Source organism: Rutilus rutilus (genome assembly GCF_951802725.1).
Source record: "Rutilus rutilus genome assembly, chromosome: 25".
NCBI classification, from domain to species: Eukaryota; Metazoa; Chordata; class Actinopteri; order Cypriniformes; family Leuciscidae; genus Rutilus; species Rutilus rutilus.
The window spans coordinates 7,333,150-7,345,508 of NC_140229.1; the positions used below are offsets into that span (position 1 = coordinate 7,333,150).

The following is a 12,359-nucleotide window of genomic DNA, read 5'->3' on the forward strand; positions in this document are numbered from 1 at the left end:
TTCGTGGTCTGGTTGGAACCAAGCCAGGGTCCGGACCGTGGACCGCTATTTGTGGACCCCTCATAGACACAACAAGTTATTTTCAAACTTTGAAATAACCAATTAATTGATTCTAATAAGACTAGGAAAAGTAAATCAACTTTAAGAGAGCTTGACACATTGAATGAACTGTACTTTTGTTCCACATTGCCTGTTTTCATTCGCATTCAAACGCGTCAAGAAGGAAAGAAAGCCTCTAATTAAGTCTGAAAGCAGCCAAATTGCACAAGCCTCTTTAACTCTGAAGACAATGAGCAGAACAAATGCTGAGAGCTTACAGAAACACTGCAGTGGCTCTTTTTAAACAATAGTGACCTTTGGAAGTGGCTCGGGTTTCTCTCCATGGTTCACTGAGTTGCTGCGCCGCGGCTCTCGCTCTCTCTCCAGCTCCTGGGCTTGGCTTTAGGGGAATTCCTTGGATCTAATTAGCCTCAGGGGTCCTTCTTCAGCAATGTGTACCAACCCCATCTCATGTCTTATTCAGTAGCCTGGCCACCACAAAGCAAACTGGGTTACCCCACAACTCTCCTACGGATACTCAAAGTTCAAATGTCACTCTGAGAGGTCAGCCGCCCTCTCGCTGCCGAGTGTGTGCTGGTGTAATTGCAAAAGCGCACGTCCGAAACAGAGACTGATTGTTCGAGAGCCTTATTGCGAAGTAGTAGTGCCACTTGGAAGAAAATAAAAGAAAGTGTGAATATATATATATATATATCAGTGGCGGCTGCTGGTCTTTCAAAGAGGGGAAGCTCATTTTCGGCCTACATCATAAAAATTATTCATTTATTTATACGTAAATTCTACGTTCCTTTTCAAGAAAATGCTCTGTGAAAAATGAATGTAATAATATAATAAAGGTATAAATAATAATATAATAAAGTACTACTAAAGTATAATAATAATGCTACTAATAATAAGATTTTTTTAAATTATTTTAATAATTATTTTTGAATTATTACTACTACTACTACTACTACTAATAATAATAATAATATAAAAAATATAATAAGTAATAATATAATAAAGGTATAAATGTATAATTGTGTGAAATGTATTATAAAAATTGGCTAGCAATTTCGACAAGCAAATACCAAGAAATAGGTTGCAGCGGTTTGTCTTTGAAAAATCCGCGATGGGACTGAGCTCGAACAACTTCAACATCAGCGACTTTTTATTGTATGAAATCGCTGTCAATCAAAAGGAGACGCAGCCTTTCGACAGACCCTCCAATCATCACGCGGAAGCCCGGAGTCCAGGCCAGCCCACTCCCCGTTCACCCCCAGAGAAGCTGAGCTTCCATGGGCGGGACATAATCGCAGCATTTATCCAATGACCGTCTAGTTTCGAAGCGCTGAAAAAAACTGTTCGAAGCAGCCCCATTGAAGTCAATGGAAGCTGGGCTTCAACAGGGAAATGCACTGTGACGCTACAGGAATGTATGAGAAGGAAATCGAGTCAGCCGACCTGCTGTATGTAACTGATTCTGAACGAACTCGTCTTTGAGATGAACGTTTTCTAACACATTTTTAGTCAATAAAATGTTAATACAATAGTACATATTTGACCATTCATTTGTTGACATTATAGGGGAAGCCGAGCTTCCCTTGCAGTCTTAAAGAAATCGCCACTGATATATATATATATATATATATATATATATATACATACTAGTCACTAGTACTAGCCACTTTGGCAGGTTAAATTTTATATAATAGCCTATATAAATTTTTCAACTGTAGTCAAATAATAAACTAAGTGCAATGTACTGTTGTCAAAAATATAGATTTTTCGATACATATCAATACTGAAATATCTGAAATGCTTTCCAATACTCATTTCCCGCAGTATATAGGTGCGCTTTATCGCACTCTCATCTCTCCGACAGCGAACTGACACAAAAGGGGTTTAGGGGCCGATACTCACTGGCGCAGCATGATTTGAGACCCAGCCATATTAATGCATTGCAATGGAGCCCTGGACTTATGCCCAAACACAGTGCTTCAAAGTCGGGAAAAGGCCTCCATAGACATTTTTTCTCGGTAAGTGACAAAGACAGGTTTGAGGCTTCACAGGCGAGGGATCCAATCATGTTACAAAGACCACTCTGAATCTCATCTGTCAGGAGGGAGATAGAGAGAGTGAACGAAAGAAACGCCACGTCTGATTGTGGTCATGCGCCGTCGTCCCCCCCGGGAGGGAAGTGACAGGGGATTGACGATGACGGAGTCCCTACATGAGGTTCATTACCTCGCTCAGGAGCCGTTTGCGGTTTTGTATGCAACTTTTCAGAAGTAAGCCAGTTTGTGTGGGATTACATGTCAGGCTAATGGCTCTGCCCTGGGGAGCATGATGATTTGTCTCTGCTGCCACAGGACCAGCAAAAAATAAAAACAAATGAGCGGCCTCTCATCTATAATTAATCATTTTAATGGACCTAGAATTGCCGGCATCGTCGCTCGGCTTTAAGCGTCTAGACTCAGATTACTGGTTTAAAAAGCTGTTACTTCGAGGCCGGCGTAATGAACTTATTCCTCTGGAATATATCATAGTTTTAACAAAGGAAGGAAAGAAATCGATAATGATAATCAGGCCGAGCCAGGCTGCCCGGGAGCTAAGCTGACGCAATGCATTTGTGTCAGGGCCTCTATTGATCGCAAACATATCTAATGTGTCTTATTAAAGCTGATTAGCCCTGATTTCAGAATATCACACATTTATCTGACTTGGAGATTGACTTTGTTCTTGTCTACATTCACAGTATTGCAGAGGCGGTACTTTTTCATGCTTTCTCGTTCTCAGTGCCTCGCTTTCTTTACTCTTTTACTGCTCGAGTGCTATTCTAGTTAAAGTATGTATCGATTTGTCTGATTGTCCATCGGTTCATCCATCAATCCATCTATCCTCACTCATACACACAAAAAAAAATGGTCCAATTAGAAAAGAGAACCAAAAAGTGAACCACCTAACTTGCTTGTAATTTAACATTCTATCTATCTATCTATCTATCTATCTATCTATCTATCTATCTATCTATCTATCTATCTATCTATCTATCTATCTATCTATCTATCTATCTATCTATCTATCTATCTATCTATCTATCTATCTATGTCTGTCCGTCCATCCGTCTTTCTATTCATCTCTTTTTTGGAAGGTTCTGGTAGGTGACACTGACCCAGAACAGTGAGCCGAGCAGGTCGAGATCTGCTAGCAGCCTGGATGGCTTGACACTCAAAGCTGCCGTCATCGATCAATTCCGTCCTCTGGATCAGTAGGTGATATTCTCCTTTGCTGTGGTCCCCAATCACATCATAGCGTGGATAACCTGAAACACAAGGTATTAGGTTTAACATTAAACAATCAAACATAAAAAGCAATGTGAAATATTCAGTTTGAATTTTGTATTGTTAAATTCTATGAATGTTGCAGGAATGGGTAAAATATTAGAATCATACAAAAAGACCAATAGTTTACTGCACGGGACGGGACTCATTCTGAGTTGGCCTTGAATGATCTCCAGTCATGTTTACTTCAGTCATGAAAAGAAAAACATTACAAAATACACTCTGTGGTATGACTGAATTAAACTTTGCAACATGAACACATAACACTTTGACTTCAGACATAGAGTGTTCACAGATCAAATTGCTACACAAAACCATTTAGTAAAAGTTGACATCTAGAAAGCAGGGTGTTTTTTTTTTTTTTTTTTTATAAATTAATACTTTTATTCAGCAAGGATGCATTAAATTAATCAAAATACATTTAGAAATGTTACCGAAATTTTTTTTTTCTAATTAATGCTGTTCTTTTAATGCTTTCCTTTCACGGTTTCAACAAAAAAATAGTAAGCAGCACACCTGTTTTCAAAATTGATAAGAAATGTTTCTTGAGCAGCAAATCAGCATATTAGAATTATTTCTGAAGGATCATGTGACTCTGAAGACTGGAGTAATGATGCAGAAAATTCAGCTTTGCCATCAAAGGAATAAATTACATTTTTAAATATACCAAAATAGAAAACAGTTATTTTAAATTGCTATAATATTTTACTGTATTTTCGATCAAATAAATGCAGCCTTGTTTAGCATAAGAGGAAGGGCCGTAAAGGCCCGAAACGTTACACTTAAAATAAATTTGTGAATGGGAGCTCTCCGGTGTGCGGATCTTTACTTTGTAACTTTGAATTCTATATGAGATCCAGTACCCGTACTTGACTGGGATGTGCGTGATTTTATTACTCCTTATATTGTTTAGCATAAGAGACTTCTTTCAAACAACGGTAGTGTGTATTATAACTCAGTCATGAAAAGAAAATGTATGTAATTTGCAGAAATGTGTATTTTCACGATATTTATTCCAAACTGCAGAAATAATAATTATATATTATATATATCTTATGCAACTTTTCTGATGATGTAAAGCTAAAAAACATATACGTCGCCTTCCGGGTAAAAAAAAAAAATGCAACAAAAGTGTAGAATGTGGCATCTTCAATAAATGATGAATGGTGCCTTTGTAGCTTGGAAAAACTGGAACAACAAAATTGCTACATGATAATCTACCCAAGACAGATGTCTCATTTTTAGTTAATCTCCTCATATCAGCAAACAGATCGCAGTCCCGGGCACGTTTAAATCCGAACATGATCTTGTAAACAGTTATCATGGCGTGTCTCTGAAACCCTGGTGATCCTTTACATTAAAGACTGTTTGGTTGTCCTGTGCTATCTGGTAATAAGCCTGTATTAGGAATCGATAGTGTCATTACTGCCTTCAGGTTTCCTGCCACTGGATCTTCTTTTGCCTTTTATTTAAGAGCTGTTTTCATTAGGGATTATTGAGGCATACAGGCGCCTCAATAAAGCTCTGATGAATTCCCCAATATGCTTGACTGGATGGCTTCAGACAATGGCTGTCAATTAGAAGAAACAATGTGAAATGACCCTATTAAAGGTAATGAATCCCACCGAAATGGATTCGGCTTCATGTTGGATCAATAGCAGCTGTGATAGAGAGCTGGGACATGGATTTATCACAATGTGGGCATCTCACTGACACTCCAATGGATGGAGGCACGCTTGAAACTTGGCTGAAAGCAGGCAGATCAAAGCTTGGAGCGAGCATACGCGAAAGCTGAAGGGGGAAAGATACACGGAGAGGCATCCTAATCAAGCGTTATGTTAGCTTCAGTCTCTCTGACACAAAATCTGTAACTTCTCAAGCTTTGAGGACACTCGCCCTGAAAAGATATAGATATCTATGTCATACTGATCGCAGGATGTGTCATTTCATCAGTGTGAAACTGCAGGTGATAAAACATAAGACACATTTTATGAAAACCCGCGAACAACTTGTAAAATCCACAAATTGCTTCACGTTTGAAACAATCAGCAGATTTAGAGCTGCTCTGAACGCTGATATCCATTCATGTCGGGGCTCTAGTTCATTTTAGTTCATTTTACACTTTAGCGAGTGATGTTTTCGTATCCACTTTGAAGGGAGACTTTGTCCGCTTGCCACTGATGGTTAAGTATCACAGCTCTGTACTCGATTATACCACGGTACAATGATATCCAGGAGTCCCTGGACACTAATAAAAGCTTGGAGAAAGACAGACGCGGTGGAAAGGAAAGAAAAGCCCTGAGAGGATCAATTAAAGAGCTCTGTCCATGACTAAACGTTGCCTGGAGCCATGGCTAAAAATGACTAACTTCTGATGAAACCCATGTCCGAAATGGAGATCCTTTCTTGGTAAAGTATATAGTTTAAAATCACACATCACGAGAGGGCTAAATGAGACCGCAGCTAAAGGCTCAATTTTCAGATATCAATTGCTCGTTTCTTGAAGTGCGTACATGAACGCAATCAGCAACTATTGTTAGCGATAATGACCCCTTGATCCAGCAATTATGTGTAACGTTAGCTAAAAGGGATCTGATCGCTGTACTTTGAGTTAGATATGAGAATAAATCGATGAATTATGCTTCGCTAGCCAATAAATATTTCAAAGAGCTAACAAGTTCAACTTCAAGTGAGCTGAACCAAATTTGGAAGTGACATTCAGCAAATGAAAGCTTTAGGGAATAATGTGCATTGAATTTGAATTAGACCAAAGTTTGTTTGGCATTTTGTTTTTAATCTGGCAGTTCATTGCAAATAAAACAGTCAGTAAATGTGGCGCACTGAAGAAAGTGAGTCCGGTAATCATATCTGATTTGTTTATGATTTACAGAGCAACCCAATCTGATTTTGCAAACCTAAGCCTAAAGATTGTCCTTGCATAAGGGAGAAGTTTTGAGAACATTTCAATCCGTTCGAAACAAATTCATTTGTAAAGCGTGCGAATGTAAAACAGCTGCACTTGCGGCACGTCTCTCTGGGTTTCTGCGGATGATGAAGTGTTTGCCTTAATTAATGATAGAAATGCAATTAATTCTCGATTGTTGCTTTGCTTTGCTCAGTCTGACAGTAATTCTGACAGGAACTTTCTGGAACAAACACATTCACAAAAAAACAAGAAAAAGTTAGTGGGGGAAGCTTCTTATGTCAGGGGAAGCATTCACAACAAGAATGGGCTGTTGTCCTTGTATTATAGTGCCTATTATAGCGCTATAGTGTATTATAGTGCCTAACTGAAGAAAAGACTAGACAAAAAAAATTCTGCGATATTCAGCTTCTCTGTAATGATACAGACTGATCCGGCAGAGACACGTGGCTGTTTTGCTCAGCAAATGTCTTGACTTCAGGTTTCAGTCTGCAAAACTTACACTGCAAAGCAGAGCAAAGATTACAGTTTTATTATAAAATATAATGTACATAATGTGTATGTACAAAGTACAACAATGCTGTTGATAAAAAAGTACTGGTTTTAATATATTAATATTTAGACAAATATATATTTCAAATTAAAAAATATGTTTAGTCAATATTGACTAGAAAAGTTTGGGGTCGGTAGGATAAAAAAAAAGAAGCAATTAATACTTTTATTTAGCAAGGATCCATTAAGTTGATCAAAAGTGATCAAATTATATAATGCAGCATGACATTTTTGCCATACCTCCTTATTCTATAAAAACTGTTGTATTCTTTTAGTTGGTGGGATTCTCAATGGAATTTGTCTGAGATCCTCCGGCCTTGCTTCTTCTTGGGGGAGATTCTCTGAGAACTGCTCGAGAGATCCTCCGGCCGTGATTAAGGCGAGACACGGCAGGCAAAAACATCGGTTTTTTTTTACTGGTCAGTTTTGAGATTTGGGGATATTTGTCTTCAATAACATGTCTTCTTTCAGACTTGTGTTGAAAAAAAGTCCGAAATACACATTTAGGTCTTTATTTTATTACACTTTGTCTGTTTGCGTCTGTAGATTTCTCATAAATTCAACAAAAGTTCGCGTTCTTAATCACCGTGCTGGTCCGCGATCTCTGCCGTCAGCCTGTCATCAGAAGCACCGTTGGGAAGCTCTCTCTCTTGTGTACAATCCTGTCTGATCCAAATATGGTCATTTCCTTTTTATCAGCAACCAATCGTGAAAGTAAAAGGGCTGAATGCGCAATCTCATTGGCTGATGATAAATCTTTAAAGCCCGTTTTCTCAAAATGACTTTTCTCTCATTCTCCAAGTCCGAAATCTCCACTTCAGTAGCACCTATATACACCAAACTTTCCAGACTAGTACCTAGTTATATTATGAAGACATTTACAGAGGGATTTGTAAATATATTATTCCTAGCCTGATTTATATAACATTTTATTCCAAAAAACATGGCGAAAATCTTTTTTTAAGGCTATTGACAGTATTTTCTGATTTACAGGATAACAAAAGTAGATATCCATAAATTCCTCTGTAATTTTTTTCCCATCTAATATGTGAACACAATGAAAAAATCATTTTTAACCTGGCTTTATCCAATACTGAGATATCGTTTTTTAAAATATATGCAAATTAGTGCATATTTGATTAGATATTGCCTGATTTGCATATTTAAACATTAAATTACAGAAAACTTGTAATAAATTTTTTTCTCATCTTAATGTAGGTAATCAACTGGGAAAGTTTCATGGTGATATCTGCTAGTTAAAAATTTTACCCTATTCACCTGTAGTGTCTCGCCTTGAAGCATATAAAGGACATTTGCTAAGGTCTGTCTGTCGATTATTCCTGCGCAGGAAGAAAGCTAGTTAGGGAAGCAAGTTAGTTAGGTAGCTATATAGGGAATGTCGATTGGAGACAACCCAGGGAATGTCGATTGGAGACAACCCAGTAGAATAGAAAGGGAATGTCGATTGGAGACATCCCAGGGAATGTCGATTGGACACAACCCAGATATTTGGTTTAGGGAAAAATCTACGACAAGAGGTAGAGTTATTTCACCACAGGTTAGGCTACAAAACAGACCGCAGCAAAATCTCTTACCTGACAGGTCTCGGTTGACCCCTAGAGCGAGACCGTCTTTGACCCACAGCACCATGCCATGATATCCAGTGATGGAGCACGGCAGGGTCACGGGTTGCCCGGCTACTACCACCAGGTCATGGGGCTGCTGGATAAACACAACACAGCTTCCTAAAACAGAGAGGAAAGAGAGAAAGAATGAGCAAGGGAGGTCACAATTATAAATCATCAAATACAATTTGTCAGAGCTCACTGCCCCTGCCAGAGGATTTACAAAAAACAGCCTTTTACTTGAGGATCATTATTATGGCTGTAGTAAATCTACTCCAACCCCCCAAAACTTACTTTGAAGAGTAAATCTATAAATTTCAACTTTATGTCACTGGAATCCTTAATAAAGTGCACTGACTCACAGAAGCATGAGTAGGTGCCTCACAGTTAGTAAAGCTGAACATGACACTGCTGAGATCCACAAGACTGCAGCATCTGCACCATAAATCAGCTCGCGGCTCGCAGCCGAAGCTCCTCAAACTCCGCTCTCACTCTTAGAAACTCTTAGCAGACAAAATAACTTCCCTGACGTCAAACTCCGCCAGTGCCGGATGACAGGCTCAGTGGTGCTCTGGAACGGACGCTCGCAGACGGCTGTACACCTTGAAGTCTAATAGAATGAGCTACAAATGAAAAAGTGCCCTGAAGGAAAGCAGTCTTCAATACGGGAGGTGAAAAGTACGTGTTACCTTTCTCATTAAATTGCAGAGAGAGAGACAGACTGAGTTATTTTTTGCCATTCGAGAAAGCGGATAACAGCGTCAATAGAAAGCGAATTTGTATTTCTCTGAGAATATATTCACAGAAGATTCTCTGAGAAAAAAAACATCTTGCCCTTTCAAGTCTCTTTCCCTCACCTTTTTTGGTCTTTTAATGTGAAAACAGTTGACACATCAGAGAAACGGAGGAGTCTTGTGCGTCTCCCGAGACCACTTTGGTCGATTTTTGTCTTAAATTCAATAAAGTGCAGCTCTGCGAGGTGCATCTTTCATAAATAACGCTTGGCCTTCCACTGATGTGGCAGGACTTCTGCGGGACAGTGCTGTAACACAGCTGAGATGCCAAGCTTATTGCTCTCTCTGTATGCTGCGGCCTAATTTTGCTGTTTAAAGTTAACACCAATTCTCACACATGATCTTAGTTCTGTTAAAGTATAAAAAAAAACATTAAAGCTTAGCATTAAACTTCTTTTGTTTGTCGATACACGTTGAAGATGACGAAATGTGTTCATAGCACAGCCCACAGGATCTTTGCACTTTGCAAGTTTTCAGTTGTTTGTCATTTAAATAGCACCTTTGCTTCTGAGGTTTTACCTAATATTACTTGTGAGCAACACAGGTGAGAAACTATTACCCATACACAAAATAAATATATGTAAATATATTTTAAAGTGTCAAAAATATATGTGGCATATATTCCAAATACATTGACATTGTCCACTTATATTTATCATTTTGAAATATATTCTGAAATATAACAAAAATATATGTGTGAAATATACAAAAGTGTGAAATATATTTACATTTATAACATGTAATGTAAAATATATGACAAAATATATGGTCAGAAAATGTTTAGCTTGCTAAAGAAGGGTCGAAAATGTATTTTGATCATAGTAATTCCTCTACCTTTTCCCCAATACACAACAGTAGGCTACCATATTTCACTACTGTATTATGACACACAGCTATTATAAATACTGTACTTACATTTAAATGACTGCAATGTAAAATAACAGATAGTTGCTTTCCTAGGACTATTAGGCCATATTAGGTGGCATGTACCTAACACTAAGTGCAATTATTAGATTTATTGTTGTTTTATTGACATCTTTCCTAAAGTCATTTAAATATTGAAAATATGCACAATATTTATGATGCAAGTATAGCAGTGACACTCCAACAGTGAAGTGCACTTAAACAATAGATAGAACTCAGTGTCTAACACTGCATACACACACTATTAAATATCTGTATTAAATTCTGTAAAAATAGGGAAAAAACTCTGCATTCTATGTTGTTTTCTACTGGCCTACTGGTTAGGGCTTTGGGCTTGTAACCGAAAGGTTGCTTGTTCGATCCCTGACCGATAGGAAAAATGTGGGTGGTTGAAGCAGAGCACTGCTCTCCCACATCCACGGCTGAAGTGGTCTATCTAAGAAATAAATTGAAAATGTGCTGTTTGTTTGTGAAAATGTTGACTTTTTAAATTTCAAAATATATTTACATATATTTAACTAAAATATATTTATTGGGCCAATATCAAATATTTGCATATATTCCAAAAATATATTCTGAAAATATATTTAAAATACATTTCTTTTGTGTATGGGTAAGATGAGTTTTGGTCGATCGGATCACAAGTCCTGATTTCGTCAAGGGGAGGGTCTATGGGTGGGTAAATGTATACTTTTTCAGATCTTTCAATCTAATGGACAAAATAAACTCAAGTGATTTACATATGAACGCGACAGTAAAAACATTTCTTTAAAAAATAAATAAATTAAAAATATATATATATATATATCTTTAACAATATTACTGTTTTTACTGTATTTTTGAACACATATATGCAGCAGTGCTGAGAATAAAAGACTCATTTCAGAAACATCAAAATAACGACCCCAAACTTTTGAACGGTAGTGTAACTGCACAAAAAAAAATACTTGCTGTTATTTTATATTTAATTTTGTCATTTTAGTGAAGATTTTCACATACAATACTCACTATAGTTTGTGAGTAAAACCAATATGCTTGTTGTATTCTAGTTGAGAACTTTTGAAAGACTTAAGCCGCTTTTCCGCCGTCTGGCCAAAACGTTCTCGTTGCTTAACCATTTTATTCAGTGCAGATCTGGCCCAGCTTTCGAAAGTAGTGTAGACGACAGGCGTAGCCGTAGCAAAAGTTAAGCGTTTTAAAACGAAAACGCACTGGGGTAAACAGGGCCTTCACCTTCATGGTGTTCTTGACCCATATGATCATCATCAGAACTTATTTCCCTAAACCTCAACTGTCAAATCTCATTTGTGTTTATTCAAATATGGCACATGGCAACAGATCAATGATGAGATGAGAGCTCATTTTGACTGTTTTTATGGTGCTATTTTGACATTTTTAGAGGTTGTGTCCACCCTATTCACTATCACTGTATTGAAAAGAACACTGTAAACATTCAGCTAAAAATCTCCTTTTATGTTCCACACTAGGAAAATCATACCGTTAAATGATGACAAAAATATAAGGAGACAATAATGATTGCGTTTTTTAAAACTATTAATGCAAAGAACGATGGGGCAAGAGTCCAGAGAAGAGCATAGCTCATGATACCCACACTATTCAATGTTTCTGAGTTCCCTTGACATTTTAAACACTTATGAAACTGACAGTGCACGATGATGAAATGTCACAGACAGCCCCCCAGCAATGAAGTAATAAAAATATTCAAGGTTTACGAAAACCTGCAAATTTCATTAAAAGTTTACTTTAGAGAAGAGTGGAAATGTAAATATTATGCATCTGAAAGAACTTCCAAAAGTGGCAGCCTTTAGAACAGCTTCTCACCTCTGATCTTGCTGAATATGTGAACGCTTTACAAAGATGTTGCCCAGACTTTCCCACATGCAGTGTAAAGACAATGACAACTGATGAACAGCACTGCCTTCAGAGCTTTTGTGTTGGACTCTGACTAATCACACAGTTAACAGGAAAGTTGAGTCTACATGCATGTCAAAAGTCATCTTCAGACACTTTGAACGAATGCAGAACAAGGGATACAGTGCTTTTGCAACTTAATGCATGACCTTAATGTAAGTGCACTTTTGACTGGCTGAATCTAAGGGCATTTTATGTACATTAAAAGACCCACATGATCTTCTTC

At 37.6% G+C, this 12,359-nt stretch overlaps 1 protein-coding gene across 1 annotated transcript in view; it reads right to left on the reverse strand.

Moving 5' to 3' along the window:
- The window catches only part of kirrel3a (kirre like nephrin family adhesion molecule 3a), a 130,190-nt gene that overhangs the window by 43,601 nt on the left and 74,230 nt on the right, over positions 1–12,359 (reverse strand). The window contains exons 2-3 of the mRNA XM_084400447.1: positions 8,454–8,603; positions 3,215–3,364 (exon numbers count right to left, since the gene is read on the reverse strand). Coding sequence (XP_084256573.1) covers positions 3,215–3,364; positions 8,454–8,603 — 300 coding nt within the window. The remainder of the gene's footprint in view (positions 1–3,214; positions 3,365–8,453; positions 8,604–12,359) is intronic.